This window comes from Pristiophorus japonicus, chromosome 10 (assembly GCF_044704955.1).
Source record: "Pristiophorus japonicus isolate sPriJap1 chromosome 10, sPriJap1.hap1, whole genome shotgun sequence".
NCBI lineage: Eukaryota > Metazoa > Chordata > Chondrichthyes > Pristiophoridae > Pristiophorus > Pristiophorus japonicus.
Window position 1 is genome coordinate 160,271,394 of NC_091986.1, and position 18,243 is coordinate 160,289,636.

General features: G+C 47.6%; 1 protein-coding gene across 1 annotated transcript in view; it reads right to left on the reverse strand.

Annotated features, from left to right (window-relative positions):
• The window catches only part of LOC139275151 (mitochondrial intermediate peptidase-like), a 306,230-nt gene extending 294,523 nt beyond the window's left edge, over window positions 1–11,707 (reverse strand). The window contains exon 1 of the mRNA XM_070892217.1: window positions 11,505–11,707. Within this exon, the coding sequence (XP_070748318.1) occupies window positions 11,505–11,654 (150 nt within the window). The 5' untranslated portion in view covers window positions 11,655–11,707. The remainder of the gene's footprint in view (window positions 1–11,504) is intronic.
• Between the last annotated feature and the right edge of the window lie 6,536 nt (window positions 11,708–18,243).

Sequence of the window (18,243 nt, forward strand, 5' to 3'; positions counted from 1 at the left end):
TACACATTGGCCAGAAATAGCAGCGAACCTGGGGACAGGGAGAAATTTAGAACTCAGCAGAGGAGGACAAAGGGTTTGATTAGGGCAGGGAAAATGGAGTACGAGAAGAAGCTTGCAGGGAACATTAAGACGGATTGCAAAAGTTTCTATAGATATGTAAAGAGAAAAAGGTTAGTAAAGACAAATGTAGGTCCCCTGCAGTGAGAATCAGGGGAAGTCATAACGGGGAACAAAGAAATGGCAGACCAATTCAACAAGTACTTTGGTTCGGTATTCACTAAGGAGGACACAAACAACCTTCCGGATATAAAAGGGGTCAGAGGGTCTAGTAAGGAGGAGGAACTGAGGGAAATCTTCATTAGTCGGGAAATTGTGTTGGGGAAATTGATGGGATTGAAGGCCGATAAATCCCCAGGGCCTGATGGACTGCATCCCAGAGTACTTAAGGAGGTGGCCTTGGAAATAGCGGATGCATTGACAGTCATTTTCCAACATTCCATTGACTCTGGATCAGTTCCTATCGAGTGGAGGGTAGCCAATGTAACCCCACTTTTTAAAAAAGGAGGGAGAGAGAAAACAGGGAATTATAGACCGGTCAGCTGACCTCAGTAGTGGGTAAAATGATGGAATCAATTATTAAGGATGTCATAGCAGCGCATTTGGAAAATGGTGACATGATAGGTCCAAGTCAGCATGGATTTGTGAAAGGGAAATCATGCTTGACAAATCTTCTGGAATTTTTTGAGGATGTTTCCAGTAGAGTGGACAAGGGAGAACCAGTTGATGCGGTATATTTGGACTTTCAGAAGGCTTTCGACAAGGTCCCACACAAGAGATTAATGTGCAAAGTTAAAGCACATGGGATTGGGGGTAGTGTGCTGACGTGGATTGAGAACTGGTTGTCAGACAGGAAGCAAAGAGTAGGAGTAAATGGGTACTTTTCAGAATGGCAGGCAGTGACTAGTGGGGTACCGCAAGATTCTGTGGTGGGGCCCCAGCTGTTTACACTGTACATTAATGATTTAGACGAGGGGATTAAATGTAGTATCTCCAAATTTGCAGATGACACTAAGTTGGGTGGCAGTGTGAGCTGCGAGGAGGATGCTATAAGGCTGTAGAGTGACTTGGATAGGTTAGGTGAGTGGGCAAATGCATGGCAGATGAAGTATAATGTGGATAAATGTGAGGTTATTCACTTTGGTGGTAAAAACAGAGAGACAGACTATTATCTGAATGGTGACAGATTAGGAAAAGGGGAGGTGCAACGAGACCTGGGTGTCATGGTACATCAGTCATTGAAGGTTGGCATGCAGGTGCAGCAGGCGGTTAAGTAAGAAAATGCCATGTTGGCCTTCATAGCGAGGGGATTTGAGTACAGGGGCAGGGAGGTGTTGCTACAGTTGTACAGGGCCTTGGTGAGGCCACACCTGGAGTATTGTGTACAGTTTGGTCTCCTAACTTGAGGAAGGACATTCTTGCTATTGAGGGAGTGCAGCGAAGGTTCACCAGACTGATTCCTGGGATGGCGGGACTGACATATCAAGAAAGACTGGATCAACTGGGCTTGTATTCACTGGAGTTCGGAAGAATGAGAGGGGTCCTCATAGAAACGTTTAAAATTCTGACGGGTTTAGACAGGTTAGATGCAGGAAGAATGTTCCCAATGTTGGGGAAGTCCAGAACCAGGGGTCACAGTCTAAGGATAAGGGGTAAGCCATTTAGGACCGAGATGAGGAGAAACTTCTTCACCCAGAGAGTGGTGAACCTGTGGAATTCTCTATCACAGAAAGTAGTTGAGGCCAATTCACTAAATATATTCAAAAGGGAGTTGGATGAAGTCCTTACTACTAGGGGGATCAAGGGGTATGGCGAGAAAGCAGGAAGGGGGTACTGAAGTTGCATGTTCAGCCATGAACTCATTGAATGGCGGTGCAGGCTAGAAGGGCCGAATGGCCTACTCCTGCACCTATTTTCTATGTCCCAAAAGCACTTCATAAAACAATTAATTAAATGGAGTAATTTAAGTAGATAAACACAGCCACTAATTTTATTCTATTCATTCATGGGATGTGGTGGTGAGCCGCCTTCTTGAACCGCTGCAGTCTGTGTGGTGAAGGTACTCCCACAATGCTGTTAGGGAAGGAGTTCCAGGATTTTGACCCAGCGATGAAGGAATAGCGATATACTTCCAAGTCAGGATGGTGTGTAACTCGGTGATGGTGTTCCCATGTGCCTGCTGACCTTGTCCTTCGAGGTAGTAGAGGTCGTGGGTTTTGGAGGTGCTGCCAAAGAAGCCGTGCCGAGTTGCTCAGTGCATCTTGTAGCTGGTACACACAGAAGCCACGGTGCACTGGTGGTGGAGGGAGTGAATGTTTATGGTGGTGGATGGGGTGCCAATCAAGCAGGCTGCTTTGTCCTGGATGGTGTTTAGCTTCTTGAGTGTTGTTGGAGCTGCATTCATCCAAGCAAGTGGAGAACATTCCATCACACTCCTGACTTGTGCCTTGCAGATGGTGAAAAGGCTTTGGGGGAGTCAGGAGGTGAAATATTCGCCACAGAATACCGAGCCTCTGACCTGCTCTTGTAGCCACAGTATTTTTGGCTGGTCCAGTTAAGTTTCTAGTCAACGGTGACCTCCAGGATGTTGACGATGGGGGATTCGGCGATGGTAATGCCGTTGAATGTCAAGGGGTGGTGGTTAGACTCTCGCTTGTTGGAGATAGTCATTGCCTGGCACTTGTGTGGCGCAAATGTTACTTGCCACTTATCAGCCCATGCCTGAATGTTGTCCAGATCCTGGCACTTAAATGGCGTTAATAAATATTGTCCTGGCCAATATTTATCCAGCAATCAACATAACAAAAACAGATTATCTGGTCATTATCACATTGCTGTTTGTGGGAGTTTGCTGTGCGCAAGTTGGCTGCCGGGTTTCCCACATTACAACAGTGACTATACTTCAAAAAGTGCTTCATTGACGGTAAAGTGCTTTGAGATGTCCGGTGGTCATGAAAGGCGCTATATAAATGCAAGTCTTTCTTTCTTCTTTCTTTCTAATGTTACTTGCCACTTATTAGCCCATGCCTGAATGTCGTCCAGATCTTGCTGCATGCGGGCACGGACTGCTTCATTATCTGCGGAGTTGCGAATGGAACGGAACGCTGTGCAGTCATCAGCGAACATCCCCACTTCTGACCTTATGATGGCGGAAAGGTAATTGATAAAGCAGCTGAAGATGGTTGGGCCTAGGACACTGCCCTGAGGACCTCTTGCAGCAACGTCCTGGGGCTGTGACCACCACAACCATCTTCCTTCATGCTAGTTATGACTCCAGCCAGTGGAGAGTTTTCCCCTGGATTCCCATTGACTTCAATTTTACTACGGCTCCTTGATGCCACACTCGGTCAAATGCTACCTTAATGTCAAGGGCAGTCACTCTCACCTCAGGAATTTAGCTCTTTGGCCCATGTTTGGCTCAAGACTGTAATGAGGTCTGGAGCAGAGTAGTCCTGAACTCAAACTGGCGTCGGTGATCAGGTTATTAGTGAGTAAGTGCCGCTTGATAGCACTGTCGACGACATCTTCCAGCATTTTGCTGATGATTGAGAGTAGACTGATGGGAGTGGTAATTAGCCAGATTGGATTTGTCCTGCTTTTTGTCAACAGGACATAGCTGGGCAGTTTTCCACATTGTCGGATAGATGCCAGTGTTGTACTGTACTGGAACAGCTTGGCTAGAGGTGCCGCTAGTTCTGGAGCACAAATCTTCAGCACGACAGCCGGGATGTTGTCGCGGTCTATAGCCTTTGCTGTATCCAATGTGCTCAGCCGTTTCTTGATATCACGTGGTGTGAATCGAATTGGCTGAAGACTGGCTTCTGTGATGGTGGGGACCTCAGGATCACACCGAGTTGGATCATCCACTCGGCACTTCTGGTTGAAGATGGTTAGAAATGCTTCAGCCTTGTCTTATGCATTCACGTGCTGCACTCCTCCATCTTTGAGGATGGAGATATTTTAATGGTCCACCACCATTCATGACTGGATGTGGCAGGACTGCAGAGCTTTGATCTGATCTGTTGATTGTGGGATCGCTTAGCCCGGTCTATAACATAGGGATTCTGCTGTTTAGCATGCATGTAGTCCTATGTTGCAGCTTTCCCTGGTTGGCAGCTCATTTTTAGGTACACCTGTTGCTGCTCCTGGCTCTTCTCCACTCCTTATTGAACATGGTTGGTCCCCTGGCTTGATGGTAATGGTAGAGTGTAGGATATGCTGGGCCATGAGGTTACAGATTGTGGTGGAATACAATTCTGCTGCTGCTGCTGAGACAATGGAGGGTGTCCTCAGTGTGAAGATGAGACTTCGTCCCTACAATGACTGTGCGGTGGTCACTGCTACCAATGCTGTCTTGCACAGATGCATCTGTGACAGGTAGATTGGCAAGGACAAGGTCAAGTAGGTTTTTCCTCTCATAAAAAACTTAAGAAATAAGAGGAGTAGACCATAAGGCCCCTCGAGCCTGCTCCGCCAACCTACTCAATCCCTCATCTCCGGAATCAACCTAGTGAACCTTCTCTGAATTGTCTCCAAATCAAGTATATCCTTTCTTAAATATGGAAACCAAAACCATATACAGAATTCCAGGTGTAGCCTCACCCATACCCTGTATAACTGTAGCAAGTCTTCCTTGCTTTTATTCTCCATCCCCTTTGCAATAAAGGCCAAGATTCCATTGGCCTTCCTGATCACTTGCTGTACCTGCGTACTATCCTTTTGTGTTTCATGCACCAGGACCCCGAGGTCTCGCTGTACTGCAGCACTTTGCAATTTTTCTCCATTTAAATTATAACTTGCTCTTCGATTTTTTTTCTGCCAAAGTGCATGACCTCACACTTTCCAACATTATACTCCATCCGCCAAATTTTTGCCCACTCACTTAGCCTGTCTATGTCCTTTTGCAGGTTTTTTGTGTCCTCCTCACACATTTTGCTGACGATACAAAGCTGGGAGGAAAAGCAAACTTGACTATGTTACACTCGGTCCCTTCATCCAAGTCTTTAATATAGATTATAAATAGTTGGGGTCCCAGCACTGATCCCTGCGGCACCCCACTTGTTACTGATTGCCATTTATCCCTACTCTCTGTTTTCTGTTAGTTAGCCAATCCTCTATCCATGCTTATATATTATCCCCAACCCCGTAAACTTTTATCTTGTGCAGTAACTTTTTATGTTGCACCTTGTCAAATGCTTTCTGGAAGTCCAAATACACCACATCCACTGGTTCCCCTTTATCCACCCTGTCCATTACATCCTCAAAGAATTCCAGCAAATTTGTCAAACATGACTTCCCCTTCATAAATCCATGCTGACTCTGCCTGTCTGAATTATGCTTTTCCAAATGTCCTGCTACTGCTTCTTTAATAATGGACTCCAACATTTTCCCAACCACAGATGTTAGGCTAACTGGTCTATAGTTTCCTGTTTTTTGTCTGCCTCCTTTTTTAAATAGGGGCGTTACATTTGCAGTTTTCCAATCTGCTGGGACCTCCTCAGAATCCAGGGAATTTTGGTAAATTACAACCAATGCATCCACTATCCCTGCTGCTACTTCTCTTAAGACCCTAGGATACAAGCCATCAGGTCCAGGGGATTTATCCACCTTTAGTCCCATTATCTTACTGAGTACCGCCTCCTTATTGATTGTGATTGTGGTAACTTCCTCCCCCATCTATAGCCCCTTGACTATCCACTGTTGGGATATTTTTAGTGTCCTCTATCGTAAAGACTAATACAAAATATTTGTTCAGAGTTTCTGCCATCTCCATGTTCCCCATCACTAATTCCCCGGTTTCGTCCTCTAAGGGACCAACATTTACTTTAGCTCTCATGTTGGTTCTCTCACCACCTGCCGCAGGCCCAGTCTGGCAACTATGTCCTTCAGGACTCGGCAGGCTTAGTCAGTAGTGGTGCCATCGAGCCTTCTTGGTGATGGACATTGAAGCCCCCACCCAGAGTAAATTCTGTGCCTTTGCTACTCTCCGTGCTTCTTCCAAGTGGTGTTCAAGATGGAGGAGTACTGATTAATCAGCTTGACCTGAAGCCACGAGACTTCATGGGGTCCTCATATTGAGGACTCCCAGGGTGACTCCCTACCGACTGTATACTACTGTGTTTGTCCTGCCGGTGGGATAGGACATACCCAGGGATAATGGAGGAATCTGGGAAATTGGCTGAATGATTCTGAGAGTATAATTATGTCTGTGGAACAGCTCTCCCCATTTTGGCACAAGTCCCCAGATGTTCGTGAGGAAGACTTTGCAGGGTTGATTGGGCTGGGTGTGCAGTTGTCGTGTCCGCTGTCAGTGCCGAGGTCAATGCCTGATGGTCCATCCGGTTTTATTCTTATTATTTTTTCTCGTAGCAGTTTGTTACAACCGAGTGGCTTGCTAGGCCATTTCAGAGGGCAGTTAAGAGTCAACCACATTGTTGTGAGTCACAGGACGGCAGATTTCCTTCCCTAAAAAGGACATTAGTGAACCAGGTGGGTTTTTACGACAATACAATAGTTTCATGGTCACCATTACTGATAGTCGCTTTTTATTCCAGATTTATTTCATTAACTGAATGTAAATTCCCCAGCTTCCGTGGTGGGATTTGAACTCACTGTTGATCATTAATCCAACATAACCACTACACTACCGTGGACCATATACAGTAGACACCTCAAATTGCTGGAGAAATACCACCAACGATGTCTCCGCAAGATCCTGCAAATGCCCTGGAAGGATAGATGCACTACTATCAGTGTTCTTGATCAGGACAACATCCCCGACCACACTCGACTAGCTCCGTTGGGCGGGCCACATGTCGGGCATGCGGACAAAGACTCCCAAAGCAAGCACTCTACTCAGAACGCCTACATGGCAAGCGAGCCCCGGTGGGCAGAGGAAACTTTTCAAGGACACCCTCAAAGCCTCCTTAATAAAGTTCAACATTCCCACCGACACCTGGGAGTCCTGAGCCAAAGACCGCCCTAAGTGGAGGAAGAGCATCTGGGAGGGGGCTGAGCACCTCGAGTCTCATCGCCGAGAGCATGCAGAAAACAAACGCAGGCAGCAGAAGGAGCGTGCAGCAAATCAGACTTCCCACCTACCCTTTCCGTCAATGACTGTCTGTCCCACCTGTGACAGAGATTGTAATTTCTGTATTGGACTGTACAGTCACTGAGAACTCACTTTTAGAATGGAAGCAAGTCTCCCCGATTTCGAGGGACTGCCTATTACAATGACACTATCGTTTGGACACAGTATGATCCTCCAAACAGCAATTGGATGTATGATCAGCCAAGCTGTTTGTGCCAGCATTCCCTGATTTTTTTCCCAAATAATGCCATTGGATCTTTAGCATTCACCCAACGGACCTCAATTTAATACCTTATCTGAACGACATCACTTCTGACAATACAGCACTCCTTCAATACCACCACTGGAGTATCACCGTTACCTCTGGAGTTCCCCCAAGGATCTATCCTTGGCCCCCTTATATTTCTCATCTACATGCTACTCCACATCTGAAAATACAATAAGTTCCACATATATGCCGACGACACTCAGCTCTATTTCAGCACCACCTCTTTGGACCCTTTCTGTCTCTGAGGTGTCATGCTGCTTGTCCGACATCCAATATTGGATGAGCATAAATTTCCTCCAACTAAACATTGGTAAGACCGAAGCCACTATCTTTGGTCCCCGCCACAAACTCCGTTCCCTGACCACCGTTTCCATCCCTGGCAACAGTCTTATGCTGTGCAAGACCGTTTGCAACCTTGGTGTTGTGTTTGACCCCAAGATGAGTTTTCGACCACATCTGCTCCATCACCAAGATTGCCTACTTCCACCTCTGTAACATCGCTTGACTCTGACCCTGCCTCAGCTCATCTGCTGTTGAACCCCTCAGCCATGCCTTTGTTGACGATTCCAATACTCTCCTGGCTGGCCACCCATCTTCCACCCTACATAAACTTGTGCTCATCCAAAACCTTGCTGCCTGTATGTAACTCACTCCAAATCTTGTTCACCCATCAACCCTACGCTTGCTGACCTTCACTCGCTCCCGGTTTGACAATGCTTCAATTTTAAAATCCCTCCATATCTCTGTAGCCTCCTCCAGCCCTATAAGCGTTCAAGATCTCTCCGCTCTTTCAATTCTGGCCTCTTATGCATCCCCGGTTTTAATTGCTCCACCACTGACGGCTGTACCTTCAGCTGCCTTGGCCCTAAACTCTGGAATTCCCTCCCTAAACCTCTCCACCTATCTCTCCTCTTTTAAGAGTGCCTTAAAACCAGCCTCTTAGATCAAGCTTTTGATCATCTGTCCTAATATCTACTTCTGTGGCTCAGTGTCAAAAAAAGTATTTTAGAAACATAGAAAATAGGTGCAGGAGTAGGCCATTCAGCCCTTCGAGCCTGCACCACCAATCAATATGATCATGGCTGATCATGCAACTTCAGTACCCCATTCCTGCTTTCTCTCCATACCCCTTGATCTCTTTAGCCATAAGGGCCACATCTAACTCCCTTTTGAATATATCTAATGAACTAGCCTCAACAACTTTCTGTGGTAGAGAATTCCACAGGTTCACAATTCTCTGAATGAAGAAGTTTCTTCTCATCTCGGTCCTAAATGGCTTACCCCTTATCCTTAGACTGTGACCCCTGGTTCTAGACTTCCCCAACATCGGGAACATTCTTCCTGCATCTAACCTGTCCAATCCAGTCAGAATTTTATATGTTTCTATGAGATCCTCTCTCATTCTTCTAAATTCCAGTGAGTATAAGCCAAGTTGATCCAGGCTTTCTTCATATGTCAGTCCTGCCATCCTGGGAATCAGTCTGGGGAACCTTCGCTGCACTCCCTCAATAGCAAGAATGTTCTTCCTCAGATTAGGAGACCAAAACTGTACACAATATTCAAGATGTAGCCTCACCAAGGCCCTGTACAACTGCAGTAAGACCTCCCTGCTCCTATACTCAAAACCCCTAGCTATGAAGGCCAACATGCCATTTGCCACCTTCACCGTCTGCTGTACCTGCATGCCAACTTTCAATGACTGATGTACCATGACACCTAGGTCTCGTTGCACCTCCCCTTTTCCTAATCTGTCACCATTCAGATAATATTCTGCCTTCCTGTTTTTGCCACCAAAGTGGATAACTCACATTTATCTACATTATACTGCATCTGCCATGCATTTGCCCACTCGCCTAACCTGTCCAAATCACCCTGCAGCCTCTTAGCATCCTCCTCACAGCTCACACTGCCACCCAGCTTAGTGTCATCTGTAAACTTGGAGATATTACGTTCAATTCCTTCATTTATTGACATGGCTCTTGTTAAGCATCTTGGGATGTTTTTACTACATTAAATGCGCTACATAAGTATATAATAACAGCAACTTACATTTAAGTCGTGGAATGGGATTTTACTTTGCAATCTTTTACCCACCTTTTTGACCAAGCTTCGGGTTATCTGCCCTAATAGCTACTTATGTGGCTTGGTATCAAATGTTGTTCTATAACACACCTGTGAAGCGCCTTGGAACATTTTACTTCATTAAAGGCGCTATATAAATATAAGTTTATCAATGGAACCAAGACATACACGGAAAAAAAGTCATTTATTTAGCACCTTTCATAACCTCAAGTAATTTCCAAAGCACTTTACAACCAATTAAGTACTTTTGAAATGTAGTCACTATTGTAAACGCGGCAACGATTTGCATCAGCTAAGTCTACAAACCTATTATCATAGGCAATCCCTCGGAATCGAGGAAGACTTGCATCCACTTGTGAAGCGAGTTCTTTGGTGGCTGAACAGCCCAATACAACAGCCACAGACCCTGTCACAGGTGGGACAGACATTCGGCGGGGGAAGGGGGGGGTGGGACTGATTTGCCACAAGCTCCTTCCGCTGTCTGTGCCTGACCTCTTCACGCTCGCGGCGTTGAGATTCAAAGAGCTCAACGCCCTCTCGGATGCACTTTCTCCACCTAGGGGGGCTCTTCAGCCAGGGACTCCCAGGTGTCAGTGGTGATGTTGCACTTTACCAGGGAGGCTTTGAGGGTATCCTTGTAACGTTTCCGCTGCCCACCTTTGGCTCGTTTGCAATGAAGAAGCTCCCCATAGAGCAATTGCTTCGGGAGCCTCGTGTTTGGCATGCAAACTATGTTGCCTGCCCAGCGAAGCTGATCGAGGGTGGTCAGTGTTTCAATGCTGGGGATGTTAGTCTGGGCGAGGACACTGATGTTGGTGCACCTGTCCTCCCAGGAGATTTGCAGGATCTTGCAGAGACATCGTTGGTGATATATCTCCAGCGACTTGAGGTATCTTCTATACACTGTCCATGCCTCAGATCCATACAGGAAGGCGGGTATTACTACAGCCCTGTAGACCATGAGCTTGGTGGTAGATTTGAGGGCCTGGTTTTCGAACACTCTTTTCCTCAGGCGGCCGAAAATAAATAACCAGATGATCTGTTTAAGATGTTGTTTGAGGGATAAATGTTGGGCAGAACACCGGGAGAACTCGCCTGCTTTTCTTCGAATAGTCCTGTGGGATCTTTAATGTCCCACCCGAGAGGTTAATCATCTCATTTTTTTAAATTGCACTTCCAAAAGTGTAGCACTTCCTCAGTACTGCACTGAAATGTCAGCCTAGATTGTATGTAAATAAACATGCTGACCATCTCTTCCATGGTGTTAAAAATAAACAATTCAAAACTGCTGAAATATGCAAATAATTTAATTTTACAGTCCAACTATAAATCCATAGTTTGCAAACTGTGCTCACTGTACAAAGCCCCTTCTTGCCCTGCGAACTCCACAACACAAAGCTAACCAGAATGGTACAGGCTAATGCAAGGGGTAGCCACATCCAATAAAAATCCCTCTTCCTGAAGCATGCGAGACTATAGCTCCCAGCATAAATCAGTTCGTGACATTCTTGCCTTTGGAGGGTTGAAGGTTGTAGGTGATATTCTAGTGCAGCAGTGAGGTGCTATTGCCTGGCTGAGAAGTTAAACCAAAGTTGCTATTCTAATGGTTCAGCTGACCATCATATCATCATCATAGGCAGTCCCTCGAAATCGAGGAAGACTTGCTTCCACTCTAAACGCGAGTTCTTAGGTGACTGCTGAAGTTCAATACGGGAATTACAATCTCTGTCACAGGTGGGACAGACGTCGTTGAACAGTGGGTGGGTGGAACTGACCAATAGTAACCCAATGGCACTTTGCAAAGATCAGACAGGCCGGCAATGCCTCTCAGACACTATCACCAGAAAACAGATTAGCTGGCCATTCAATTCTGGGATCTTGCCGTGTACAACATGACTGCTGCATTGGCCAATAAAGAAAGTGCATGAGGGTCCGGTGACAACGTTCTGAAGTTCAAAGCTTAACGTGCAACAGCCTCATGCCCATCTCACCGACTGCTTCACTCACCACGTTTTTCCCAAATAAATCCGCTTTCCTCCTCGGTTTGTCATTGAAAGCCGCTCCCACAGGAGACCACGACGTGGAGACATTTCTGTATGTTTTAAAGCGGCAGCCCCGAATATATTTAAACGCCGTCAAGAGCCGCCTGTTCAACATCTCCGGGAGTTCGTGCAGCCGCACTTTACGTGGTGACCGGCTACCAACGTGCACGCACGCCGCAGGCTCCAAGCGCAACAGCTACCGCGCCTGCGTGCCGGAAAATCGCCTTGTGGGAGTTGGAGTTTCCCCGCCTGTGGCGGCTCCTGAAACATGGCGCGCGCGAAATCACAGCTCGCGATCGAACTCCCGTCCCCGACCTGGCAACGGAGAGCGCACGGCCTCGGCTAGTACTGCCACGTGCAGTTAGACAGGCCCTGGCATTGTTTGGCAGGGTCAGGGTCACATGGCTAAGTGGGAGCAAGACAACTTAGACTTACATATGCAACACAGCCATGCAAGTGGTGAAGGGGAAGGTGAGCTACAGGAAGTAAGCCAGACTTCGAAGTGGGGGCTAGAGAGGAAGACTGGTTTCAGGGGCTGAGAAGGGGGAGGTTCAGGGAGAGAGGAAGACTGCAAAATGGGAGCTTGGGGGAAGAGAAGAGGATTGTGGCTCAGGAGAGAGAGGTAGATTGGGAATGGGGTGTCAGAAGAGGAGACAGCAAAATGGGTGCTCGGGAGAGAGCGAATGGGGAGATTGGGCTTGAGCAGAGGACAGCGAGGAAGATTGGTGGAATAGGCGAGACATGAGAATCAATATTTTCTGCAGAGAGCAGCAGTAATGTAAGTGGGAACAGTGCCGAGAGAGGAGCAGCCAGTAAAGGGGTGAGGGAAACCTAGGGGTAACTAGTGATGGAGACTGATTATTCCAAGTAGAGGAACTAAGGAGGAAGCAAGAAGGAAGGTTCTTGAACTGAGGGCTTTTAGACTAATATGTCCTTACTATACAGTATAAATGCACACAAGGCCCACACTAGAGAGGTGGTCACTCCGTGACCAATAACCTTTATTCACCAGCAATGAAGTAATGAAGGTGGGTGGAGCTTCCCCTTTTACATAGAAAATAGGTGCAGGAGCAGGCCATTCAGCCCTTTTAGCCTGCACCGCCATTCAATGAGTTCATGGCTGAACATTCAACTTCAGTACCCCCTTCCTGCTTTCTCGCCATAACCCTTGATCCCCCGAGTAGTAAGCACTTCATCTAACTCCCTTTTGAATATATTTAGTGAATTGGCCTCAACTACTTTCTGTGGTAGAGAATTCCACAGGTTCACCACTCTCTGGGTGAAGAAGTTTCTCCTCATCTCGGTCCTAAATGGCTTACCCCTTATCCTCAGACTGTGACCCCTGGTTCTGGACTTCCCCAACATTGGGAACATTCTTCCTTCATCTAACCTGTCTAAACCCGTCAGAATTTTAAATGTTTCTATGAGGTCCCCTCTCATTCTTCTGAACTCCAGTGAATACAAGCCCAGTTGATCCAGTCTTTCTTGATGGGTCAGTCCCACCATCCCGGGAATCAGTCTGGTGAATCTTCGCTGCACTCCCTCAATAGCAAGAATGTCATTCCTCAAGTTAGGAGACCAAAACTGTACACAATACTCCAGGTGTGGCCTCACCAAGGCCCTGTACAACTGTAGCAACACCTCCCTGCCCCTGTACTCAAATCCCCTCGCTATGAAGGCCAACATGCCATTTGCTTTCTTAACCGCCTGCTGTACCTGCATGCCAACCTTCAATGACTGATGTACCATGACACCCAGGTCTCGTTGCACCTTCCCTTTTCCTAATCTGTCACCATTCAGATAATAGTCTGTCTCTCTGTTTTTACCACCAAAGTGGATAACCTCACATTTATCCACATTATACTTCATCTGCCATGCATTTGCCCACTCACCTAACCTATCCAAGTCACTCTGCAGCCTCATAGCATCCTCCTCGCAGCTCACACTGCCACCCAACTTAGTGTCATCCGCAAATTTGGAGATACTGCATTTAATCCCCTCGTCTAAATCATTAATGTACAATGTAAACAGCTGGGGCCCCAGCACAGAACCTTGCGGTACCCCACTAGTCACTGCCTGCCATTCTGAAAAGTACCCATTTACTCCTACTCTTTGCTTCCTGTCTGACAACCAGTTTCAATCCACGTCAGCACACTACCCCCAATCCCATGTGCTTTAACTTTGCACATTAATCTCTTGTGAGGGACCTTGTCGAAAGCCTTCTGAAAGTCCAAATATACCACATCAACTGATTCTCCTTTGTCCACTTTACTGGAAACATCCTCAAAAAATTCCAGAAGATTTGTCAAGCATGATTTCCCTTTCACAAATCCATGCTGACTTGGACCTATCATGTCACCATTTTCCAAATGCGCTGCTATGACATCCTTAATAATTGATTCCATCATTTTACTCACTACTGAGGTCAGGCTGACCGGTCTATAATTCCCTGTTTTCTCTCTCCCTCCTTTTTTAAAAAGTGGGGTTGCATTGGCTACCCTCCACTCGATAGGAACTGATCCAGAGTCAATGGAATGTTGGAAAATGACTGTCGATGCATCCGCTATTTCCAAGGCCACCTCCTTAAGTACTCTGGGATGCAGTCCATCAGGCCCTGGGGATTTATCGGCCTTCAATCCCATCAATTTCCCCAACACAATTTCCCGACTAATAAAGATTTCCCTCAGTTCCTCCTCCTTACTAGACCCTCTGACCCCTTTTATATCCGGAAGGTTGTTTGTGTCCTTAGTGAATACCGAACCAAAGTACTTGTTCAATTGGTCTGCCATTTCTTTGTTCCCCGTTATGACTTCCCCTGAAAGTCCAGGTTAGGAGTGTCTCCCACAAGTTCACCACCTTGTAGTCAGTGTTCTCAAAGTCTACAACTTAGGTCAGTTTATACATGGATTACAATGACAGTTAAATACATGACATCACCTCCCCCCCCAAGGTCTTATTGGGATCACAGGTTAAGTCTCTGGTGGTTTACGCTCCCTTGTAGAGCGCCTGAGTTGGGGCTCCGGTTGTTGGGTGCTGGCCTGAGTGTCTACTGTTTGCGGTGCCTCAGGTCTGTACGGACTGCCCACAGTGACTGGACTCTCCTCCACTTGGTTCCGGTGTTCGGTCACCTGTGGTGGAGTCAACTCTACATCGTGTTCTTCCTCTGCTTCTTTTTCTTTGATCCACGTGTTTGCGGCAGATTTGTCCATTGGCAAGTTTAACTGCCAGAATCCTATTCCCCTCTTTGTCAATTACAGTGCCTGCAAGCCATTTGGGCCCTGCAGCGTAGTTGAGGACAAAGACAGGGTCATTGACATCAATACATCGCGCCCTCGCATTCCCGTCATGATAGTCACATTGTGACCAGCGCCTGCTCTCAACAATTTCTTTCATGTTGGGGTGTATGAGGGATAACCTGGTTTTGAGCGTCCTTTTCATTAGCAGCTCTGCAGGTGGAACCCCTGTGAGCAAGTGTGGTTGGGATCTATTGGCCAACAGGAGGCGTGATAAGTGGCTTTGTAGGGAACCCCCTTGGATTCTGAGCATCCCCTGTTTGATTATCTGCATTGCTCGTTCCGCCTGGCCGTTTGAGGCCGGCTTGAACGGTGCCGTTCTGACATGGTTGATACCATTTCCTGCCATGAAGTCCTGGAACTCAATGCTTGTAAAGCACGGGCCATTGTCGCTGACCAAGACGTCCGGTAGACCATGGGCGGCGAACATTGCCTGTCGACTTTCTGCCGTGGCAGAGGATGTGCTTGAATTGAGAATGTCACACTCGATCCATTTGGAGTAGGCGTCTACTAGGTGAGCCTTCGCTTGCGAAAGCTTCAACTGCCATGACCATCTCAGCAGCATGCTCGGTTGCCCCCTCGGTGGTGGCTAGTGGGAGCCTGCTGAGTGCATCGGCACAGTTTTCAGTGCCCGGTCTGTGCCGAATTGTATAGTCATAGGCGGCTAACGCGAGTGCCCACCTCTTTATGCAGGCCAACGCATTTGCATTTATGGCGTTGTCAGCCAAAAGGGACGTTAGGGGTTTGTGATCTGTTTCCAGCTCAAATTTCCTGCCAAACAGGTACTGGTGCATTTTTTTTACTGCATATACATATGCAAGCGCTTCCTTTTCTACCATCCCATAGCCCCTTTCTGCCTGGGACAGACTTCTGGAGGCATAAGCTACCGGCTGTAACTGACCATTGGCATTAACATGCTGCAACATACACCCGACCCCATAGGACTACGCATCACACGTTAACACAAGTTTCTTACATTGGTCATATAGCATTAACAGATTGTTGGAGCATAACAAATTGCGTGCTCTATCAAAAGCCCTTTCCTGGCTGTCCCCCCAGACCCATTCGCGACCTTTGCGTAGGAGCATGTGTAGTGGCTCTAACAGCATGCTCAATTTGGGAAGAATGTTACCAAAATAGTTCAGGAGCCCCAGAATGAATGCAGCTCCGTCGTGTTACGGGGTCTGGGTGCTCTCTGGATCGCTTTCGTTTTGGATGCAGTAGGTCTGATCCCGCCTGCTGCTACCCTCATCCCCAGGAATTCTACCTCTGGAGCTAGGAAGACGCACTTCGCCTTTTTCAGTCGTAGACCTACCCGGTCCATTCAGCGTAGCACCTCATCCAGGTTGTGGAGGTGTTCTTCAGTATCGCAACCCGGGATGGGGATGTCGGCTTGAAAAACCACCGTCCTTGGAATCGACTTGAGGAGACTTTCCATATTTTGCTGAAAGATCGCGGCGGCCAAGCAAATCCCGAATGGACATCTGTTGTACTCAAACAACCCCTTGTGTGTCGTGATTGGTGGTCAGCTTCTTCGACTCACTCGCCAGCTCCTGGGTCATGTAAGCTGAGGTCAGGTCCAATTTTGAAAAAAGGTTTGCCACCGGATAGCGTCACAAAGAGATCCTCCGCTCTCGGTAGCGGTACTGGTCTTGGAGTGACACCCGATTGATGGTGGCCTTGTAATCACCACATACCCTGACTGACCCATCCGCCTTGAGCACCGACACAATCGGGCTCGCCCAGTCACTGAATTCGACTGGTGAGATGATGCCTTCCCTCAGCAGGCGGGCCAATTCGCCTTCTATCTTTTCCCGCATCACGTACGGCCTTGTGGTGTACTGGCCTGGCGTCTGGGTTTATGTGAATCACTACCTTGGTCCCCATGAAAGTGCCAATGCCGGGTTGAAATAGTGAGTCAAATTTGTCCAGGACCTGTGAGCATGATATTCGCTCCACAGAAGAAATTGCATTGACATCACCCCATTTCCAGTTCATGATAGCAAGCCAACTCCTCCCCAGTAGTGCGGGACCGTCCCCCGGGACAGTCCAGAGTGGCAATTTGTTCTCCGAATCTTTGTGGGTCACGACTACCGTGGCGCTGCCTAGCACTGGAATGATCTTTGTATATATCCGTAGCTGTGCGTCAATCGGCACTAATTTTGGCCTAGCCTTGGACGCCCACAAATTGTCGAACTGTTTGATACTCATCAGGGACTGACTGGCCCCCATGTCTAGCTCCATTGATACTGGGATGCCATTGAGGAGCACTTTCATCATTATCGGTGGCATCCTGGTGTATGAACTGTATATGTGCTCCACATGAACTCGCTGAACTTCAGCTTCCAGCGATTTCCCCCAGTGTCCATTTGGCCTCGTAGGGCTTACATCAGGCCCGTCCTCCTCGTACATCAACCTGGCTGCAGGCTTCCTGCACATACACGGCAAGTGACCACTGACGTTGCAATTTCTGCAGGTGTATTGCTGATACCTGCAAGCTCTGGCTGTGTGTTTGCCTCAACACCTCCAACATGAGCCGTTGTTGGAAACAAAAGGTCCATTACCAGTCGATCATCTCTGACTGTCTCTGTAACTGCCCTTAAACGTACCATTGACAGGTGTTGATGGCCCCATTACTGGCCGCATTGTCCCTTGCGATGGCATGAATCGCCGTTCAGGTAGCCATTGTCTCTGTTGAGTTCTCCCTTTGGGTTCGACTACATGATCGGGCATGTCCGATTGCCCTTGTCTGCCTGGGGAACTGTGTGCCGCGTTAACAATGTTGACTCCCTGTCCATTTGCTGCATTTAAACCAAGATTTTTGTCAAACATCATTCTGGTCTCTTCCTCCCCTGAGATAAATGTCTGGGCCATCAAAGCCGCTGTTTCCAGGGTCAAGTCTTTGGTCTCAATCAGTTTGCTGAAAACCCCAGCATGCCCGATGCCCTCAATAAAAAAATCTCGCAGCATCTCCGCCCTGCATGCATCTGGGAACTTACATAGGCTCGCCAGTCGCCGGAGGTCTGCCACGAAGTCTGGAACGCTTTGCCCTTCTTGCCGCCGGTGCGTGTAAAACCGGTGTCTCGCCATGTGCATGCTGCTCACCGGTTTAAAGTGTTCCCCGATCAACTTACTGAGCTCTTCAAAAGTCTTGTCCGCCGGCTTCTCTGGCGCGAGAAGGACCTTCATCAGGGAGTATGTCCTGGATCCACAAACCGTCAGGAGATGAGCCCTGCATTTGTCGGCCGAATCCTGTCCCAGCCATTCCTTAGTGACGAAACTTTGCTGTAGTCTCTCAATAAAATTGTCCCAATCATCACCAACACAGTACCTCTCGTCTGTGCTGCTAGTGGCCATGCTCGCGTGGTTTAAATCCCAGTTTCTCATCGCCAATAATATGTCCTTGCTATA